At 36.9% G+C, this 22,322-nt stretch overlaps 1 protein-coding gene across 3 annotated transcripts; it reads right to left on the reverse strand.

The window, feature by feature from the left end:
* Positions 1-1,463: 1,463 nt before the first annotated feature.
* On the reverse strand, positions 1,464-22,315 carry LOC145233457 (uncharacterized). Of its 3 annotated transcripts, none has more exons than XM_080098179.1 (32): positions 21,580-22,315; positions 20,933-21,078; positions 20,707-20,812; positions 20,078-20,205; positions 18,849-18,991; positions 18,706-18,785; positions 18,038-18,265; positions 17,836-17,968; positions 16,924-17,294; positions 15,935-16,054; positions 15,397-15,479; positions 15,032-15,210; positions 14,841-14,868; positions 13,698-13,824; positions 13,526-13,629; positions 13,028-13,259; positions 11,386-11,536; positions 11,049-11,186; positions 10,886-10,967; positions 10,350-10,447; positions 9,298-9,411; positions 7,946-8,073; positions 7,510-7,611; positions 7,037-7,197; positions 5,669-5,753; positions 5,224-5,426; positions 5,054-5,158; positions 4,338-4,455; positions 4,166-4,263; positions 3,658-3,768; positions 2,702-3,236; positions 1,464-1,885 (listed from the first exon to the last, which is right to left on the reverse strand). In XM_080098179.1, the coding sequence occupies exons 1-32, from the start codon at positions 22,134-22,136 to the stop codon at positions 1,573-1,575; spliced, it is 5,307 nt and encodes a 1,768-aa protein (XP_079954305.1). In that variant the 5' UTR covers positions 22,137-22,315; the 3' UTR covers positions 1,464-1,572. The 3 variants fall into 3 exon arrangements, with proteins under 3 accessions (XP_079954305.1, XP_079954304.1, XP_079954307.1); XM_080098178.1 differs by having other exon boundaries at positions 2,702-3,266; XM_080098181.1 differs by lacking the exon at positions 2,702-3,236 and having other exon boundaries at positions 1,821-1,885.
* Positions 22,316-22,322: the final 7 nt, after the last annotated feature.

Genomic DNA, 22,322 nt, shown 5'->3' on the forward strand with positions numbered 1-22,322 from the left:
TGTAAATTGATGTGAAGATTTTTAAATTTTAACGGACAAATTAGCAGTAATTAAGCACCAACCCAAACTCAAGTTTTGTTCAACCCAAAACTTAAACACATTTAGTCGATGAAAACCTCAGAATACAGCCTAGATTTCGCCTATTGGCATCGTTTCGTTTAATTAAGTTTTGTTCATATACTTTTTTTCATTAAAACTTTATGTATTCAAAAGCAGTAAAACAGCAGAAAAAATATTCCTCTGAGAATTTAACCTATACGTTGACTTGTAGCCTCTCGCTGTGCGGTATTTGGCAAGGTTTTCGGTAGCCCACAAACCTTTATGTTCAATAACAACGTTTTACCTAAATTATACAAACCCAAGTATTGTTTTTTGAATATATTTCAAGTCAAAATTAAAAGCACGCTGTAGTAAAATTCCGCCGCAACCTTCCGCTGTGCGGTAGTTTAGCGCGGAAACATCAGTTTAATTATCTTACACCTTGGTTTCGGTGACACACATTTTATCGTTCTATTTATCCACAAAGTTTTGCCTGACGGGTGCATATTCCAAAAGTAGTTAAATATGCAAACTTGTACCGAGACTGAAAACACATGACCTTGCTATTGTTGAAAAATATGCAACTACCTTAACATACTGTATATGGAGGATGAGTATCAAGACACACAATGTATGTAACCTCTGCTATACCCTTCAAAGTGTGCTACAACTAACTTTGCTTCCTGATGCATAGAGTAGCGGTCATTCGAGATTGTAAGCCATACAATCCCATCGCTCCAGTCAGACGCGAGTGTCTAACAAGGTCGAAATGGAGGTTTAACGTATATTTGGGGCTATAAAGGTGACCACTAGGCAAAAATTTTAAAACAACTAACAAGAAACACCCTAAAACAACTGTAACGTTTTGGTGAAGTTTTTTTTTTTACGATTCAGCGTTAACACCCAACTTATCAACCCTCATGGCTTCCCAATTGAGTGTCTAGCAAGGGCACAATGTAGCTTTGATACATATTTGAGGCTTTCAAGGTAACCACTGACTGGTTAAGCTAAATTTTTTAACAACATTTAAAATTTAAAGCTTATCCTACAAATAACTGTGTAACATTTTAGCTCATTAGGGGTTGTATTTTGACCTAAATGATTGGTAAACTTAAAGGCAAATATTTCGGGGTGAAGGGGTAAATCCAACTAAGCTTGAAAGTTGATTTGAAATTCTTAAGTATGAAATTTCTGGATCGTGTTTTTTAGTAAATAGCCGTTTTAAAAAATCAGTTTGGGGGGCCTGTGGGTGAACCGCTGGGTCATCCAGGGTTTAACTTACGGAGGATCAACTTCTGATAACTAGGAAACATGTTTGTAAATTTAAATTAGTTTCAATCACACTTTCTTGACCAAACGCTTGGAACAAACCAGCGTTAGACCGAAAAAAGATAAAAGCTCTCTCTGTTTCTCTGCAACAAAAACTCAGTTCATAATCGTTGTTTGAAGTATCATATGTACAGTAACAACGACAATAGTAATACATACAACAACAAAAATGACAAATGGACAAGGCGTGCGGTGTTTGAAGTGTTAAGGGCATGTATCATGGAAGCTGCCTCTATTGATTCGGAATTTCGTCATTCGTATTGCGTCATCAATTCCGGTCACAGAGGTATTATTCAGGGCTACGATTGGGTCAATTTCATTTTCCACAACAGGGTCTTGTAGCTGAAGGGTCGAGAGTTTTTCTTTGCCAGGCAAATTTAGGAAAATCGGTTGAGACTTGGATCGAACATTGGTGAGTTTTTTGGCGTGTCTCGTTTGACTCATGTTGAATTCCGCTCTTTTGATCACCAACGGTGGAATCCAGGTTGTCGAGACTTTTGATTCTGACTCTAGCCCGCTGTAACATAAAATTTACATTTAGATGTTTTAATTTTTTACCGCAGTCTATGACAATGCCTTTGGATCCCCAGTATGAATGTATTGTTTGTTTTCATTAAAGCTTAGGTAGCCAATAGGCAGTTTTTTTGCAATTGTGCAGTTTCAAACACCAAACAATATACTTGTACTGATTCAAAACAATTCAATTGCGTTAAATCTGCAGTTTATAATTACATTTTTGGGTCCATTTTTAGCATTGCGGATCAGACAGTGTACTATTTTTTTATTATTCTCCAAACAAATCGCTGTTTCAACTTCTAAAAGTTACAAACCCTGAATTCTGCAACAATAACACCTATACATAAAATACACAAAACCGTGCGTCAGTGCCAATAAAGTAAACAAAAAAGTGACTTGTCATCGGAAGGACTCTTGTGGGGAGTCTGATTGACTAAACAATAGATTACTTTGTTACCGGTACCATTAGACGTTTGTCAAAATCGTCCCGAAGTTTCAACAATAATTAGCCTATTACAAAAGCCACAGACACAAAAACAACAACTAAAAGCTACGTTAAAGAAAAACATAACCAAAAACCAAACTAATGTACAGATTCTCAAATACATGCTAAAATTATTTAGGGATTTTACAACCGACTTAAGATATATCCGATAATTGCGATAAATTTCGGTTGAGACCCTTGGTGGAACCCCGCTTCGGCACCAATTCTTTTACCGTTTTAGCGATACGGCATACTTTTACAACTGCTGAGTTCTGCTAGACCTAAATAGCCAGTCGTAATCTTTATGCAATGAAAATAAATCCAAAATGTTACCCTTGGGTTTGTTGCGATCGTATGTTTCTGACAGTTGAAGCCTCAACAGAATTCGACGAAGCGCAGCTTGTTGAGCTGGAAACGCTGGAACTGTCGCCATGGTAATGATGAGAGGGGGACAGCTCATCGCCTGACACTTGACCGATATCTCCTTCAAAAGTCTTATCGTCTGATATATTTCCCACCGACTTGCCGCTCACATTGTCTGAATAAATTCCGCTCTCATTTGATGATGATGTTGAAACCCTTTGATGGCTTCTTGCATCGTCACCCGAATCTCTTAAACTTTCGTTCTCACGTAGAACCTCTTTGCGTGGTTCTTCCAATTTGATGAGGTTTCCGTTGGACGAGATGATTCTGTACTTTTCCCGAATGTTAGTGCCGGTCGAAAGAGCTTTTTGCAACTTTTTCTTGTGGTGCATTACAGGGTCAGTCTGTACTGCAACTGATACGGAAGGTGGAGCGATAACTGGACGGGGAATTCGACGCACCAGCCTTCGAACTGCTACCTCATCCGATGAGACGGACGTACTCGCTTGAAGAGGAAGTTGTTTTTCTTTTATAACTGTGTATTTTTTGACATTGTGTTATTATTCGCATTGGCATGAAACGGTTGACTAATTGAAATTTCCACTTTTAACCTAACGATCCCAAAGATCTTAGAAAGGAAATATATCGAGATTTGTCTTTTGGGAATTATTCAACATATATCACAGCCATATGTCTATTGGTAGCATTGTTTTGTCATTTTGTTTTAAGTGTTTAGAGTCAAAGACTAAATCAGCATTCTGTACTGTAATTTGTTTATTGCATAAACAATGCATAAACAATTTCAGCGAGCTAATTAAAATTCATACATTTTTGTGCAGTGTATTAGCCAGAATTTCCGCACCACCGCGTTTTCAGTTCACTCAGCAGCTAATTTTACGCTTTAAATGTTTTCAAAACAGACTTACTGGAATTTGAAACTGGCAACTCCTTTTTGTCAAACAGCTTTGTCTCGACTTTGTTTGCTTTAAGTTCCGGTGGTAGTTTTGATTTGGACAATGATAGAGCATCTTCAGAATCTGCAAAATATTAGGAAAATGCATTGATGAAGGATTAAACTGTTTAAAGGGGTAGACTTAATCGAAGACACATTTAAGTCTCGTTTTGCATTTCTTAACACATTGTGCACAAGTGACTGTCAACATAATTTCTCAAATGCTTTCGTATGAAAAACTCATAAAGAAACAGTCCAAGCTTTACACTAAGCCTAAAGGTTGGTCTCACACATAATAAAAATGAAAACGATCAGTTACCATGAAACAAGCTATTGCTGCCAGGCATAATGTATGACCGATCAGTTACCATGCTTCCTTGAAATATTTGGTACAAAAAAAACAACCTTTACGCCTAAAAATGCACTTACTGTGCTAGAATAAAAATCTGGTAGATCCAGTGAGTAAAATGCTTGTGTATTACCTAATGTTCTGTTGATTGACGCAGTGGATGTTGTTCTGGAAGCTACTGGAGTGGAACGACTGCCACGAGTCGATGCGCTTGAGTTTTCACTGTTCCGTCTGAGTGACAAATAAGTACAAAAGGTGAGAAGGGCACACTGTGAATGATTGTGCGCGAGAATCATGAGTCAAACCTCGTCCATTGCTTTGAACTGGATCGCAGGTCCCGAAGTTTCTTTCCTTGTAACAAATGTCGCCATCCGCGAACAATTTCGTGCTTGAGCAAGCAATGGAACACGAACACCCAAAAACCTATTAATTGGTCAAAAAACTCAAAACTTGTTTGTATGGTTGATATTCGTACTTTGATTAAAAATATTTTGGGTTCAAACAATGAAGGTCATCGACAAATACGTTTTGAGTTTGTGGTTACCAACCTGTTTGTATCACGGAACCCTTTAATAAATTAAATCAACTCAGGTGTAAAAAATACTTGAAGGCATAGAAACTAACTTAATGGATGGCAGTCTAAAAGTTTTTTAACAACCGATGTGGTATCAAACGAAAAAAGATCAATATGTGGTGATTGAACTAGTCCATATTGCTTTACCAAAAGTCAAGATTCTGTATCTATGAACGTCTCTAAAACTTAATTTTTGTCTTTGTTAGTGAATCAAAAGTGAAGGAAACTGTTTTTTTTAACTTTCAAATACAGATGAACGTAGGAACCTCCTGGAAACATTTCAAGCGCTCCTTGGGGTTCCATTTACCCTAGGTTGGAACCACAGTTGCAGTGTATAAAAGTTACAAACTTTAAAAATGTGCAAGAATAACTCGTTTTGTGTATAATCTATTTAGGATTAAAAAAAAAGATTTAAAACTAATCAAACAAAAACTGTCGGATAGTCACCCTGCGTTGAATTGAGCAGCACGAAAGCGTACGAAAATGCAAGATGAGCTTCACCGACAGCAACAAACGCCAGACCCCAAGTGATTCCCAGAAGTGCCATCAATCCTAAAATATTGTACACATTCAAATCCAGTTGCGGTTCATATTGTTTTCAATTTATATATCCTCACCTACGGCCCCTCTGAACTTTCTGGCATTTTCTCCTTTAACAGGTCGCTTCATTCTTCTGGAATCCCGCTTTTTCAGTTTTCTTCTCGAGCTCATTCCTAGCAATTGACCCAGTACGAGACAGAATATGATCGAATTAAAAATGAAAATCACTCCAAACGGAGCCACTAGAGTTCCATAGAAGACGTTGGAACGAAGCCAGCATCTACAAAGAGATATTGTTTTATTAGTGGTGTCTCAAACATATCCCATATACTAACATTTACATTTGCTTATAGCCAGTGATATGTCACGTATTATCTAGTAAAAATCATTATTATTGAACAAAAATGGTTTCGTATGCTTAAACCAAAATCGCATAGGTCAAAGATTAGAAACCAAGTGATGTGTTTCCAAATTAGAATTTTGACAAAAAAATGTAAAACATTTTAATAAGTTATAACTTACATTTGCTGGTTTTCAAGGCGGACATAACTTGGTTCGACACCGAAATGCAGTCCCAGAGCAACAGCAACAAATATGAACGGAACTCCTGCACAAAAGAGGCATTGTTTCGCAACAGGAAAATCAAGTTTTTTTTGGCTGCTAACAGACAATCCGAAAATAGAAGTTTGCCCCGTATCGTGAAATCATGCAAACAAAGTAACATGCCTTCAATCAAAAGCGATAACAACAAATGAGCAATTAAATAACAAACAAATTTTAAATTCTTTTGCACTGCAAAGAAACAGAAAAGAGCCTTATTAGGTGATTACATGCATAGCCTATAGCTAATTATGGGTCCCCTTCCCTGAAGGGGACACATATTGATTTTACTCAAATTGTTTTTTTTTCTTTCTTTTTTTTTTGTTTGTTTTTCTTTCATTTTTTTTTTCTCCCCAAAGTTTGTCCGACTCGTTTTTCCATCAAATGTTTGATGGATTTGACTGAAATTTACACAGATGGTAGATGTAGTTATGTAGATGTGCATACCACTTTGTTTGTCTGGATAACCCTAGTATTTACCCCGCTACCCCCCTAAAAGGGGTGAGTGTGTAAACAAATGTCAGAATTGGCTAAAATTTGGATAGCTTGTATGCCATTTATAGGTGTCGATTGTTCTGTTCAACCCCGTAGCCCTAACATTTACCCCACAAGCCCCCAAAGTGTAAACGTATTTGTATGTTACTGGGCACCACAAACGAAAGATTTCTGTTGCACAATAGTGTTACAAGGGCAACCAGTTGTATGTTACTCGTTTGTGACTTTGTGGGTTGCTTGGTGGACATTTTTGCGCCATGGCAGTTCGGGGGTTGTTAACAGCCCTTTGATGTCAGAAACATTAACGGTTGTTGCTCAAAACACCTCTAGTGGTTGAAATTTTAAACGTTGGCAGATTGGACTGAAATTTTGCGGTACTATTGATTGAGTCATTGTGGTTTCCTACTTTTTAAGTTTGTGTGTGTTGAACCTCCATTAGTTACCCTACTAGCCCCCTAAAATGAGTTTTTTAATTTAAACAGTTTGTACTCCATATAGCATATTTAAATATGCACAGTACCAATCACTGTGTTTGTCTTAACAATACCAAACTTACTCATTGTTATCTATTGAAATGCATTATCTACAACTTTGCATTTGTGGGGACCCATGAGTTTTTGCCTGCAGAAACAACCAACGTTATAAAAGACAGTGGATGATATGGGACCCAGTGTAAAATATGTAAAGGAAGTATATCAATCTTTTAAAATAGGGTATAGTGTATGTGCAAGGGCAATATGTGCTAAGCCACCCTTCTAGTTTGGAAACGTGTTTGTTATCAGTTAGAAATCTTACCCCAGCCCGCCAGGGAAAGTTTGATCAAATATCTGCGATAATAGGCGTTAAAGACTCGGATAAGGGCTATGTACATGTTCATCGCCTCCACGCCCATCCACATCAATGAACACAGTAAAAAGTAATGCAGCAATACGGCAACAGCAACACAGGCACGTGAACTAAAAGAAAGGCTGGTTTAACAATTAAGCATACAATGATCAAATTGTTTTTCTTCAATAATTGATACAACTACCTTGGCACTTTATTTTATTATGTTGCCACAAAGTCAGTTTTACAGTAGGAATTACGTGGGCTTTAATAGGATTAGTACAAATTTATAAAGTATAAGTCAGGGACAAATACCATCAAATCTTATGCAACATTTTATTAAATTTTGCAAAATACTTGCTCCTGACACTGGCTTTGAAAACTTAATCTAGAAAGGATTTTTTTGGTGTTACGTTTACTTTAAAACTCAATGCTGTACTTACTTTGAATAGGAAGGAACAAGAATCAAAAAGAATACGTTGACGGCAATCAAAGCAGCACAAAGACAGGTCAGAATTTTTGAAGGAATATCTTTCTTCAATTTTCTGCAAAAACAGAAGCAGTTTATTTACACACGTAGATATTCGACTATAGTTCAGGACCAGAGACATGGCATTAGCGTCATGAAGTAGTAAAACTGACAGTTGACAAAAACAATATGTGTCCCCTTCAGGGAAGGGGAACATTTATTATTTAGGTTAAGTTAAAGTCACTCTTTTCACAAGTTTGTATTTTAAAAAGTTTATAAGTTTTAAACTTGACAGTGGAGCGAAAAAGGTTTAGACTTAGATATTTGTTTACACTGCTAGTGTGACAGTTTTTTCTTGAATTTATAGGATTCCGTCATTGAGATACAAATCGAGACAGTCCGTGTCTTACCCGAATAGTACGTAAGAAATAAGTGTAAGAGAAAGTCCCAGGATTGAAATCCCGCAACCAATGTAGGTAAGAATTCGCAGCGCCAGAACATGTGGATCGCCAATCATGTCCTGTGCGTTATAAATGTCCTGAAAACAACAAAAATACCTTGTTATTCCAACCGCTATACGTTTTATGATGGTCACACCGGACCGTAAAATTAATAAGGAGTCGTATATAATGTATTTCTGTTATTCTACTAATACTCCAAGATAAAAGAATCAATTAGGTGTTTTACCTAACTTGCCTGCAAAATATGTCACATTCGTTCATGCGATGTACGCACTTTTAACCTACAAGTTGTTGTAGACAGATTAAAGCATCTTACAACTAGTTTATCCTTATTTGTTTGGTTAATGTTGCGCACTTTAAATGTCTGTTTTTCCGTTGACCTACATTGCCTTCCCCTGACACTAGACGAGGGGTCAACAAGTGACCTTTAAACATACACTTAGCCTACCAGGTTTGTCTTGCGCATACTCTATCGGTTTGCAAGAGCTTGCGCTATACCAGCGGTTCTCAACCAGTGGGCCATGGCCCACTGGTGGGCCATGGCCCACTGGTGGGCCATGGAAGCATTTTAATTGGGCCACAGACCAATCAAATAGAAAGCTGTTTTTAAGAATTTACTTTCATTTATGTCGCTACACTCAGTTTTACAAAAATGGCTTGGAGAGAAATTGAGAAGGGATGTAAATTAATTTGAATTTAACTATTTACGGCATAAAGTTACTTTGAGTTTCTGCAACACTTTATGTTTATGATGTAATAAACTACTTTGGGATTACAAGAAAGCCAGATAGCAGCATATCCATTGTCCAACTCGGTCATAACTGAAAGTGCTTGATTAAAGAAGGGAAAGTGCTGTTTTATGAATTTTTTGCATTAAGTTATTTTGAACTTATAATCTGTTTGAAATATGTTCTGCTTTTTTCTGAATCTATTTTATAGTTGTTTTTCTCTTTCATAAAAATTTACTGGGCCACAGAATTTTTGAGCAATGAAAATGGGCCACGAAAGAAAAAAGGTTGAGAACCGCTGCGCTATACGGTTGTAAATTTCAGTTTTCCAAAAAAAGATTCTAAAACAAGTTTCCACTTTTCGACTGGGAGATTGTAGTGTTTGCGACGTTACTATTTTTTAACCAAACAACTTTGAATTTTGTCTTGTTGTATAGGTTACGTGGGTTAGCCACACAAAAAACACCACAACGCTTTGTTAACATCGGCATTATTTGCAGAATTTTCCACACAAAACGTTGTTGTATGCTAACCAGCAAACTGAAACCAAAAAATACACACGATAAGCCTCACCAGCAATACGGCAAAATTTGTGAGGTGGTCGCATTCACAGATGGTCACGGTATCAGATATCGCTGTGGCAACACACCCATCAGTCGACCATGAGCCCTCTGTTTCATCCTTGACCTGGTAACAGCAATTAAGTTAGGCGCGGACAGACTTACTCAACTTCGTGGGTCGCGTTTCATTGTCGACAAACAAGCATTGTTCACTGTTTCTTTGAAATAGAAAGCAATAATGCATTGACCTTGTTCTAGAGTCAATAGCCTGTGCATGGAAATGCTTTGGGGTCAACTAATGATTCATACTGCTAAGCGTAGTCCTAAAAGCACTGTATTGGTGCCAAAACCTAATGCTATCAATGAACGGTGCTGGTAATCTTCTTATATTTCGGCCGAATTGGTATCGATACAGCATATTGGTGTCCAATTTAAGTGAAAAACTCGCACTATTTTGCTGCTCATGTCCTGCTTATTTGATTCACACACTTTAATTTTGTGTTTTGAAGAAGTGATATGAATTAATATTGACTTACTAGCTGCCTCAAAAGCTAATGATTGTTCGCGGTAATACACGCTTGAATGCTACTGTAGGTCAATCCAATCTTGCGCAACACCATTAAAATACGCATGTGTTTCCTAGCACCCAGTTATTTAATTTTATCTATTAGAAAGTATAATTTAAATTTGATACATTCACAATGGTTTAAACTTTAAACTTTAAAGCATAACGTTTCAGAAATATGACTTAATGTAAAATATCTGGGACTTCCAACGGCCCCCAGTCAATAATCCTATAACTTACCATCTAGCTATACCATACCAACATAATTGCAAAAAACGACAAAACTATTATTATAACAGCAATTAAATATGCTTTAAGGATTAGACAAACAATCTAGAATATATACTCAAGCGACTTAATGACATTGTGACGTAACAGTCTGATAGTACTTATATGTACTTTTTTTTACCTAAAAGCCTTGATATATTTCACAACACTCCTATCGACAAATTCGAGTTTTTTAATGGAGCACTAGTCAAGCGTTTGTTGCCAATACATACCGGCGGCCGCCAGAAAACGCAGTGGACCATATTCAATGTTTGCGCATGTTGAAAAGTGATAACAACCGGTTCTGTTAGGTTTTGAATAGACATGTTGCCTGAAAAACATGGAAAACAACTTATAAAACCGTACCAGTGTTGTTGTATTTAAAAGATGTTTTTAAGAGTAAAGGTATATACTTTACTTAATTTGCTTAATAAACGAAAACTTTTGTTTATTGTGTGGATTATTGTGAGTCAACTTTAAAAAAACAAAAATGGCTGTATTTTGTAGATGAGCAGTTTCAACTTTTTTACCCTAAACCAGGTTGGGAAATCTAATTTGGTGTATAGATTATAAGTCAAAGCAGAAGTTTAACACATTTTTTTTTGTGTATTTTCAGGTACTTTACTAATTTTGGTGGCTGCAAATTAAATATCAAACGATTGTAGTAGCCTACTTGTATCGCAGACAGGAAAAAATAATTTCTTCACATGTAAACAAAAATCGGATATCTAAGTGAGTCAAACCCACATTGTTGTTTTAGTCAACTTACCAACTGCCCCACTAAGAACCAGGTCACTGACTATCAATTGGGATTGGGGATTTGCCAAAGGAATGAGATTTGTGTTTGAAAACTGTGGAGAAATCAAAGTGGTAAATTCGAAACTGGTTCTACCCCAGGTGTGCTATAAGAAGCCACTAGACAAAATAACCACCTCAAAAAGTGTTGACATTTTGTATGTGACAAACTGGACAGTGCTATTTGTAGTTTGGTTGTTGTCCCAAATGCTTGCTGGTAATGTTAGAGATGCCTGAGCCTCGTTGCTCGTGTTTTCGTTAAACACGATTTCAGTCTGTTGAATAAAATGTTGGTTGTAATTTTTACCTTCAAAACATCGTTTTTTGGCTACATAGGAGCATTTGCGTATTCGTAAACCTCCCTGTCACATTACAGTTTGTTTCATCAGTTCACCACAAACGATTTTAAATTCTTTAGGCTTACTTTGCTTTTACCCTTTAACGTTAGGTTGGTATTTTAAACCCTATACTTACCGATAGTTCGTTTGAAAGCGAAATTGAAATGTCGCTTGCAGTCAAAAGTTGTTGTGCAACGAAAATGTCAATACTTGGCGATCTTGCGTAGCTAACTTCTGAATCATTTAAATCCAATTTTAATGTCGTTGCTTCTACATTTTCCACAAACCTTTCAAAACAATACCACAACAATTAAGTCAAGGTTGTTTGACCTTTAAACCAAATATTTTTTTGTCCACAGCGAAACTTATTACGTGTGTGATGTAAACCTTTGCTCTTTTCAACAACAATGTTTTGATGCGCGTTCTACTTTTGCACATTTGCATTCCTTGTAATTTGAATCAACAAAACCAAAGCACAGAGTTCATTTTATCGAAGTTTGTGTCGAAAATGGTGTTATTCGTTACTAACCAGGTACGGTTATTCGAGTAGGTGATTTCTACATAATTATTAACACCAACCGATCACAAACAGTTGTAAAATAGATTGGGTAAAAAAATTGTGTGTGAAAGTGTGTAATTTGGACCAGGCAGCTGAAAATAAACCAATCATTCATACACCATTTAGGGAAGTTTTTGACAGTTTTAAAAGAACTTTGGCTTAAATTACTACTAGGCAGATTGTGTCTAAATGTATTGAGGAGAGAAAGTCCTTTAACTCTTCTGTTGTTGATTACAAAGAAATTTAGTGAGGAGAACTGTTGGACCATGTTCAATGCAGGATTTACATTCATTTTGTTTTGATTTACCAATTGTTGCTTTAATTTGCCATGGTGCTGGTTTGCAGTGTTCTCTGAGTTTTCGTTCATTTCAGCTATCTTACTGATTCTATTTATGGCCTTTTTATCTTCAAGATCTCTTTCATTTCAATTTTTGATTTCATTCAATAAAAGTCAAATATTTTGTGAAACATTGATTGATTTTGTGTTAATGTATTAAAATCTTGATTAAGTTGGTATCTGCGGCTGTTAACGTTCGTTTTGAGGAACTTATGGAAGAGAAATCGCCACGGATTGTAAGTGGTCCATTTTACACACGACTTTGGTCCAAATTGCACACTATGCGTGTAAAATGGACCACTTGGCAAAAATTTTTAAGTGCCTTTTACTCTTTTCACGTTAACATCCAAACATTGCCTTTTTGCAAATTAATACTTAGCGCCATAAGTTAACGAATTGCATAAACCGCCCTACTTTTTATTTTATGAAGATTCAAACTTAAGTGGTCCAAATTACACGACTTTCCCCTATTTAGCAATTATTTCGGAATTCTGGACACGGACTTGAAAAGTAAGCTAGTTAAAAAAAACGTTTCAACTATCACTATAGGTTAACTATTTTTTTTCTAAAATGCACAATTTTCGGCTCATAGATATTGTTGTATTTTGATCAAATTTTCCTTCAGATATAGATCTTTGGTACACTAAGCTAGTTGTTAACTTTTAGAAACGGAATTAGGACCACTGGATGAAAACAGGCATTTCATTCATATATATAGTTAAATTTAAAGCAAGTTCCTAATTTGGAGCGGTTACGAAGCCCAAGCAACCGGGTAAACACAATTTTTGCAACCATCACAGTCTATAGCATTAACCCAATTCCATTACTTCAATCAAAATTCGTGGTCCTTATAATATTCAAAACAAAATTCTTCAAACCTACAATGCATTTGCCGAGGAAACTTCTCCAGCCAAACGTCGTTCGTTTTCCGACGACAGCAGTACATTTCCTGTTGCGGATAGTACATCCTCCGCAGTGGTTACGTTCATCGTTCCAATTATATCAAGGCCTCGTTGCAAGGTCATTGCGACATTTCCAATATCGTACGCATTTAAAACCGTCGATGGTAGTGAAGTCACTTGTGCCAATTGGCTAAACACCGATGACGCATTCTCTGTAAGTAAGCAGTGTTTTCTTGTCGGCAGATTAAACGGTGCAAATGAAGAACAAGATAATTGCGCGGTACTGTTCTATTTCCAAATTTTGCCTAGAGCTTATACGAAGTCGACAAATTGCTTCAAATCAACACATGCTAAATATATTTCAGAGAACTGTGCTCATCAAGGCAGCAAAACGCATTTCCTGCTACGCTTATTTAACTTTTCTCAGAAAATAACATTGTAAACCTATACGTGGGTGTATTTTTTTAGTAATGAATACCTGCAGAAATGGGGCCCAAGAAAAGTCCCTGTAAAAACAAACTGGTTTCTGACAAACTCTGGCAGTTACTCATATCCGAATCCTCCCAACCTCGAAGTTGACTGCTGCAAATGTCAGGAAATGGTTTACATCACAAAAAGATGGGGAATAGACATTGAAACGATTGACTTACCACCTGCGAGATGCGTTCTGGTTACTAGGAACAGGACAAGGTACCAACACCGTTGTGCCACGGCTTGTTTCTTTCCAAACTATGTATCCATACACTTGGCTTCCCAAACGTTCTTGTAAACAGTTACCTAGAAAAGTTTGAAATATAACTGAAGTTGTTGAAAACCAGACAAATTATGTAACCTTTACATAAGTCCTTGTAACAAATCAATAAATATTTGCTATTTTTAACCTTAGTTTAAATTTTAAAATGTAAACAAGCAATATAAATACATGGATTAGATATGTAACCTAACGAAGCTCTTGTGCATTCTCAAACTGCATGCTTTTACATGCTGAATGGACAAACAGCTAACTGGAAGTTTACATTGTGACTTAATCGCTTTGTTTCGACACCACTTGCCATACAGGGCGAAGCATTATGACGTCATTTGCGTCTTCTGGAGATTGTTGGCTTGCGTTGCAGTGAGGCGGAACGAGTGAGTAATGGACTACTATCATCTCGTATTTCCTAGGGGTTATCGGTTTATTCGCACCTATGGTGTATTTTCGTCCAGCTAACACTGCATCGGGTGGTGGGTTTTGGCGATGCGCACGTTAGAACACTATTTCGTTCCCTTTTTACTTACTTTATATTTGCTTATTGTTTATACTTTACCCAAAAATTTTTAGAATAGTTTATTCTTGGCGTTGGATGACGAAGACAATTTATTTAAGCAAGGTATTTGTGAATCAAGTTTGATGCTTCAAAAACGTGAACGCCATACCCCTTATAGAGAGGTGAAATATTGCAAGTTTTTTTAATATGTAAACTGTTACAGGCTGGAAAAGTACACGTTATCATGAAACATGGAAGTGCAGCCTGCAATTACCATGGGAATCCGACCAAACGTGGGAGAGTTCAATATTCTAAAACTCCACATACTCGATGCGGGATTTCTAACATACGTTTAAAATATAGCTAATGCCCAGGTCCGTACAAACTCCAAATCTTGCCAACGTTGAAAGTAAGATTTTGTATATTCCGAGCCCCCGTAACTTAATTTTGTTGATAGATACATATCCCATTATAATTTAACGAGGCAAATATTTGCATTGCAGGTTCATATATTCTACATTTCTGTTTTTAAAAAAAGTAACTTACTTGGTGGTGGGATGGTTTCCTGTAGCGTCTGTAAAAAAAGAGAAGATTTAGATCAAACAAATGGTTATATAATCGAGTAGCTAATGATGCACATTAGTAAACTTTAAAAGCAACTTTGCTTTCAGATTTCTTCTGCTACAGCTCTGAGTTAAACAATGTGAGATACGGTGGTAATACCATATTTAACTGACCATGCACGTTTGGTGCTTATTCGTTGTGCACGTGCAGTTCATTCTTCCTGAGAATAGTGAAACACAAGGTGTAGGTGATGTACATGAACCATCCACACAAAAACTCGTGTTGCAGGTCTTGCCCGTGAAGCCAGTTGCACATCGACATGAAAAACCGCCGATACCATCTATGCACTGGCCTAAAAGAATGCATGCTTGTTAAGAACAACGAATGTACATAACAAACGTCCCTTCAATGGGTCTGGCGTAATATGATGTATAAAAAATGTATTGGCTTTCATAACAAGATTTTATGCCAAATATTTAGGCGGGCTACAGTGCATATTGAAGTGTTAGTATGCAAATTAGTTTAAGATTTGAATTACCTCCATTTTGACAAGGTTCTTCCGCGCAGGTTATAGCCGTTCTTTCGCAATTGTTGCCTTCGTATCCATTAGGACATAAACAACTAAAAAAATCCATTAGGACACAAACAAGTTTTTTTTTGTTTTGAAAACGTTTGTTTTAGACAGCTATTGATAAGTTTTGTGTTAAAAGAATTGGCAGATGTGTTGTGAGCAGTCACCTGAAGTGTTTCTTTGGTCACAAAGAGAATATATCACAGCTCAAAAATATACCATCAAATTTCAAACACCCAATTTTTTCAAAGAAATTTGTATTACGGTCTAGTGGGCAAAGAAAACTCAGTTTTAGGGATTTGCTCTGCTACCTGAAAATTTATTTTATGCCAGGTTTTTCCGTTATTTTACATAAAAGCAGGATATTACACTTTACGACCCTCCTTTTTTTCCATCCTTGCACACTTTGTTAAACCCATTTTGTTTGTAAATTGATAAAAGAGTCAACAAGGTTTTAAAATGCCTGTATTTTTGAATAGCATAGAGATCGATTCCAATCCGGTACCTGTATTTGTTGACAAAATCTTGGCACGTTCCTCCATTCTGACACGGTTGACTGACACACTCGTTAATATTGCCGGAACAAGTCGATCCAGTAAAGCCGGGAACACAGGAACACGAAAATCTACAAAAAACATATTCTAGGTTATTACGGAAGATGCCTATTATTTGGTGGCTTCCAAAAAAATGTTCGAAATCGGTTAGTTGATTATCACAAGTTTTGAATATTTACCACACTCGAATTTAAAAGCTTGTTTTATCATATAATACTAAGTTTAAATAATGTTTTGGCACACTTGTGGAGTCATGGTTATTGACTAATTTTAAATATATACGTCCCTTTAAAAACATTGGCGACTTCAGACCAAACTTTACAAAACACATTTTTTGCATTTTGCAGTTGATAGCCTACACCGCCTGACATCAAGGCAACCACTTAGCCGAGCCCGGGGGCACACATCGTGTAACATTAAATGTAACATTTTGTCAAACGGTAATCGTTGCAGGATAATCTGCTGTAAAGAGGACAAATATGCATATCCGACATTGATACACGGTTAACATGCACTTGACACATACTTTTAACACCAGGATGTTCAATAAGCTTGATAATACATTTTATGTTTATTAATGTTGTCATGGATGCATAATCACTCGCTTTCTTTTTTACACAAACACTAAAAACGAGACTTTCGTGTATGTTGGGTATTTTTTGTTACGTCTGCGTGTTTTGTTTGTTTCTTTGCAGCTTAAGACTCCGAATAAACTGTACATAACAATTTAATTTCCACGTTTTGTTCAAAGATTTTTTTTTTCAATTTAATTCCACGTTTTGTTCAAAGACAAAGTACATGTAACTTTATGTCACACTTCCAACGAATGTATATTTGTTACCTAATTTAGTCAGGTTTCCCTACCTTTACCTGACCTGAACAGCAAAACTGTTTCTGTCAGAAGCACGAAAGAGGGAGAGATAGTAAATTTAGCACTCACTGATTTCCGTTTGCTGTGCAAGTCCCGCCATTATTGCAGGGGGTTTTCCCACACGGATCGATTTGTCTTCCTGTCAGCACATCGCCATCGGTCTCGTTCCGTAGTCGCAGTTCATTTTGCGTAGACGTCGTTGATTGATTGTTCAGACGGACGGACCTCGGATCGGTCCCTGGGGTAGTCGAAGGCTGAGAAGCGGCGGAAGGAGAAGGCTTTTTCCCATCACAATTGCAAGAGGGAGAAATATCCATGAGCCAACGGCCCATCGCCCTTACGTTTGACCTTCGACTGACGAATGACGACAGATCGGAGGCGGTGGTGTCATCATTGCGCCAAACGTTGCCGTGTTCTCCCAGATCGAAGTCGTATCCGACCTAAATGTGAAGCGAAATGTCAATTGTTTGTTTTGTGTTGTTGGGATTCCCTGCGGCCGGGACAGCACCTGAGTGGGTTGCGCTAATTTTAAGTCAGACTACAATCTGTCAGCAGTGTTGCATTTTGCGCTGTCAAACTTTCGAAATGACATATTTATAGATTCGTGGCTCTGGCTTTGTAGCCATCAGAGCAGGATCAATGTCGCTGAAGTATTTTTTAAACAGGAGATCGCACTTCATTACAATCGATAAATATCCGGTAAAGATTAACCTGAAAAAATGTTGTTTAAGACTGAATGGACTACGGGAATATGCTAAAAAATCAAATCTGATGTAGTTCAGATGGTTTATGTCTAGATTCTTAGGGCATTTGTAGAATAAAAATTCTATTCATTTCTCTTGTAAATTTATCTATTTGGAACAAATTTAAACTATAACTTTGTTTCGTAACATGCGACCCGTGCGAAAACCATATGAAAATGCACTAAACGTAAGGAATAAGATTTGCTGCTGCACAAGCGGCATGTTTTATCATACAAACCTGGCCCAATTGGTTATTCGTCCAACGTTTCGTAGCATAATTCAATACTATAAACGTTTTCTCATCATCACCGGCCAGGACCACTTGAAACGAACTCTTATTGCTGTTGTTTGAAGAATCGCTCACCAAGAACCTAGATACATTTATTCTATTAGGTCTAAAATGGACACAAAAAAGGGATTCATTGGCACTGCAGACTTACCATGTAGCAACTATTGCGAAGGAGGCTCTAAAGTCATCAAGTGTATAATTCTTGTCGATTGCTTGTGATGCAAGTGTTTTTATATCGTCCGTCACACGAGAAAGCAAACCAGCGTCCGTACTTTGCTGATAGAAGACGAGCGATTTGCCGGGATCGCTATTTGTGCGGTTGATTTTTGCCCAGAAGACGGCGATGGCCATAGTTCTTGGCAAAGCCGAACCTATTATCCTGAAAAGAATTCTGGCCTATATTTTTGTTACTGTAGTTCTAGGTCCTAGAATCTAGGACATAATGAATGTTGGCTACATTTCTAGACGTGATAAAAGTGCATGTATATACTTCAACAGTGGTATACCATATGTGGAACTTTTGATAAACATGGTGTTGAACTGTTTGACCTCTTCGCCAAATGGAAACAGCTACACAAACGATACCACATCATTCACACTTCAAGTTATAAAGCATAGTAATATTGGGAATAAGGATTTAAACATGCAAGTGCCCGACACCAGCAAATGCTTTTCGGTTTTTGAGCACAAGAGTGGCGTTTGAAGTGTTTAAAGTGGCAAAATATTATGATATGAAGGCAGTCAGGTATGAGTCGACACTTGCCCCTGTTTGTTCAGCATAAGTCATATAGGAGAATATATTTAGAAATAAAAACTTACCGATTGATGGGAAATTTTCTTGGTGGTAAACCGATCAAGTTTGTGTTGTTATTGAAGAGAAGTAACCCGTTTTCAGTAACCTAAAATTATTGGTTTGTAAGATCTTTCTTTACCCAAGAATGTTGTTTGGATACGTTACGTACCGCGAATGACGTCAAATTGGCCTTTTTCGTGCGTAACTTTTGGATCATTGGTTTGTTCGCAGAAATTCTGTCAGTTTTACTTAAAATCTGGTCACCTTCGCTGAGCCCAAACGGATAAAAGAAATCTGGAAGTTCGTCGGTACCTGAATGAACAATAACAGACATATCGGTCACGACACCGCAAAACTATAATTGTTGGCACTTGGGACAATACGTATTGAAAAATAATGCACCAAATGTATGTTTTCGTTAATTTGTAGATCCACACACTTTTGAGTTGCTCGGTATTGTAATTGTCGAAAATGTTTCAATGTCAACACGAAAGCATTATACTAAACCACTGCAGTGCAAGACAAATTGACAATTTTAGTCAAACAGCGTTTATATTGAATTGAGAAAACAATCATAAATTTAAATGTGAAAAGGTCCACATATAGCGAATAAAGAGTTGAAGGTTTTTTTAACATCCGGCTGGATCTTAAGTAGATGTTACTGTTTTGCATTTTAATTTCAAACAGGTCACGTTTTACAATAAAAAAGGTTAACAGAATTAACAAACCAGGACTTGAGAAATGATAGTACAATGACTAAAAAACGTTATTTTACGTAAAGCTCTGTTCCATTTATAAACTCTTTTGACGTGTTTAGGAGGACGGCTGTGTGCGTAAGTGTTGCGTGACCTATCATATTGACGTAACGTTTGAAATTATATATGGATAAAACGTTTCTCCCTTATACCATGTTCATACAACACGAAACTTTTATCTATATTATACCGATTTCAAGAGTTTTTGGCAGGCTTACCGCACAAATCTCGGTAGCTAAGCCCTGGGAAATGACCTAAATAAGTATAGGTTATATATATTGTTCACAACTCACAATCAAACCACCCATATTTGAGACACAAGCTCATATAAAACAGTAATCCATAAGGATGTAGCTCACAATTTCCTTTAATCCTTACAAATCTGGACAAACCTAACAATCTAATCAACAATAAATATACACTTATAATTTCTACATTATAGGTTTTAAACCATGTTGTTGTCGAATATGAAGACGAATCATAATATTATGTCCCAGTGAGATACTTGGTGCATCAAATAAATCAATACATATTTTGATGTTTGGACTTGAGGTTTGGTAATTTTTTTTATCATTTCACCGAAATACCAAATTACTCAAAATAGACTGGTGAGGTAAAATTTATCTTATTAAGTGTCACCTACATTTTGGTATAATGCACTTTTCGTATCGTTTTGATGAGTCCGTTGTATAACACCAAGGAGATGTGTCGTTGTCCATGTTCCGACAAAAGTTGCTCACCAAATCATCTTCTGGGTAATGTTCTGGGGTTCTGAAAAAATTCTTGATTTAAAGTGGCAAACTTTTGAAATCAATTTTTCTTGTGTTTTAACATGGCTGTTTAAGGTGTTCGGCAAAATTCACCTAACTAATAAATTGACGGCAACCTTTAATTTAGTCAAGTCAGTTGAGCGCTTAAAAATGAAAAATGTTGTTAGAATTCAGTTTGACTGTAATGACGCCAAAGCATCTTGCTAAAATACCAACAAAGCTAGATTACAACCGCATCACCACGGATGTTAGGCTGTTGCTGCAATTCAGTAATAGTTTCGAACTAAGGGTATGCGAACCTTAGTTCAAAGAATTTATAAAAGGGAGTAAGTTATGAATAGGATGAAACCAATCTACATTATTGGGACTAGAAAGATGACTTATAAACAACTTATAACAACTTAGTTTGACGTTAAATTTTTTTGACATACAATAGAAAAAAATGCGTTTTTTACGGCGTTTGATTTTGGCTGATTTCAATTGTCGAGATATATATGCTTACGTGTAATGGTTGTGTGGTATGTTGGAGTCCCATCGCTGACATTCGTTACCAGACACAGTGGTATGGACAGTTCCACGATATGTATTCCCATCTCCGATAACGCATTCTGTGTTTAACAAATTTCATTTTGCTATTGTGTACATATATAACCTACATCGCATTACATTTGAGGCAACACATTTTCTCCACTGTTACTTTAGGAAATTGTCTTGTGCACATTTCTCACCTGTTACTTTAGGAACTATTTCAAACGACGAAAGTCCCTTCCAAGTTTCATTAGTAGACAATCTCACGTTGGCATTAAATCGAATGAGACCAGAAAAAGCGGAGTTCTCGTCAGGAATCCAATACAACGTTACAACATGACGGGCACTGACATAAACGTACAAAAATGCTTGTTACAACTAATTTAAACAACAAACATGCTTGTTATTGTTGTTTGTGTGTTTTGATGCTTTTGTCACTTTATAAGTATTTTTTTATTTCAAGATATGAAATTATCCTAATGAAGGCCTCGCGTATGGTACGTCGAAACGTCGATTGTTTATGATAAAACTGGAAGAGAAATACTGGTCCGTCTAGCAAGTGATCGGTCGTTACATTAAATTGATTGTCTATTTGGGGATTCTACTTAAAAACTGAAAAATGTAAATACAAAAAAATAGTAAAGCCCACACTGGTTTGATTTTGACCTTCTTTGAAACTTTTTTTGCCCAGTTGTATTCACCATAGTTCACTATTTATAGTAAGGTTAAATCCCTTCAAGGTTTAGCTTCTACAACGTTGTGTAGGCTAAATTTAAAGGTATCGTTTAATTGTCCAGAAATTATCCTCAAAAAGCTAAAAGAAAAAAGATACACAAATGGTGCTTACCGGAACTTTGAATGGTTGATGGTGGCTGTGTCGAAACTCGTAGTGTTTCCGCAAGTGTGCACATCAATATCGTGATTCGAAAAACGGGTGGAGAATTTTCCTGTGAGCTCCGTGGTGTTGTCTTTGTGCGCTTGAATAAAGAACGCTGTAATATTGGGACTTGATGAACTGTTTTCCACCTTAGTTGAGAGTATAACTCTGAATGGCGTTCGAGCTACGTAGTATCGTTTGGATAATTGAAACTGCACAGGCGATGTTGACGTTTTGGCGTCAAACAGAACTACTTCAGTTTGTGCAGAGGTAGAAGCAAACGACAGGCTGCCGTTGCACATAAATTGATTTTCGTTTGTAACGTTATTGTTTGCGAGGTTTTGTAATCCGTTTACTTGTTGAGATATTGCCGTCGTCAACATAGAAAAGAACACAAGGCAAACCGTAGCATAAATATTGCCCGACAACGTTCTAAACCTGAATTTTTCAGCCACATCTTTAAGTGCCGCCTGGCAAACAAAGTTCTTTCGACGTTGTCTTATTATTGCGTGTCCTTCGAGTTTCATGGTGGTAAAAGTCTGACTGCTTGGTGTTAAGTTTCACACGAAGCTTGCTTTCGCAACTCGGCAACCAACTTCACGATGTCAAGCACCTTCCATCGTACAAAGTAGCACTTTGATGAAACGATCAATTTTATGACAGGGATTTGCAATCGCTAGGACCTAAAGCGATACATCTGTAGGAAAACAACA

This window comes from Phallusia mammillata, chromosome 6 (genome assembly GCF_965637545.1).
Source record: "Phallusia mammillata chromosome 6, kaPhaMamm4.hap1.1, whole genome shotgun sequence".
Classification (NCBI taxonomy): domain Eukaryota; kingdom Metazoa; phylum Chordata; class Ascidiacea; order Phlebobranchia; family Ascidiidae; genus Phallusia; species Phallusia mammillata.

What these genes read in the sequence shown, in the direction of transcription:
- LOC145233457 (XM_080098178.1), bottom strand. Translation starts at nt 22,136, where the DNA reads ATGAAACTCGAAGGACACGCAATAATAAGACAACGTCGAAAGAACTTT. An exon ending in TGCACAGCAAACGGAAATCA is followed by an intron (nt 16,055 to 16,923) that starts GTGAGTGCTAAA and finishes TGTTTTTTGTAG; the next exon opens with ATTTTCGTGTTCCTGTGTTC. An exon ending in CTTGTTCCTTCCTATTCAAA is followed by an intron (nt 7,198 to 7,509) that starts GTAAGTACAGCA and finishes CCTTTCTTTTAG; the next exon opens with TTCACGTGCCTGTGTTGCTG.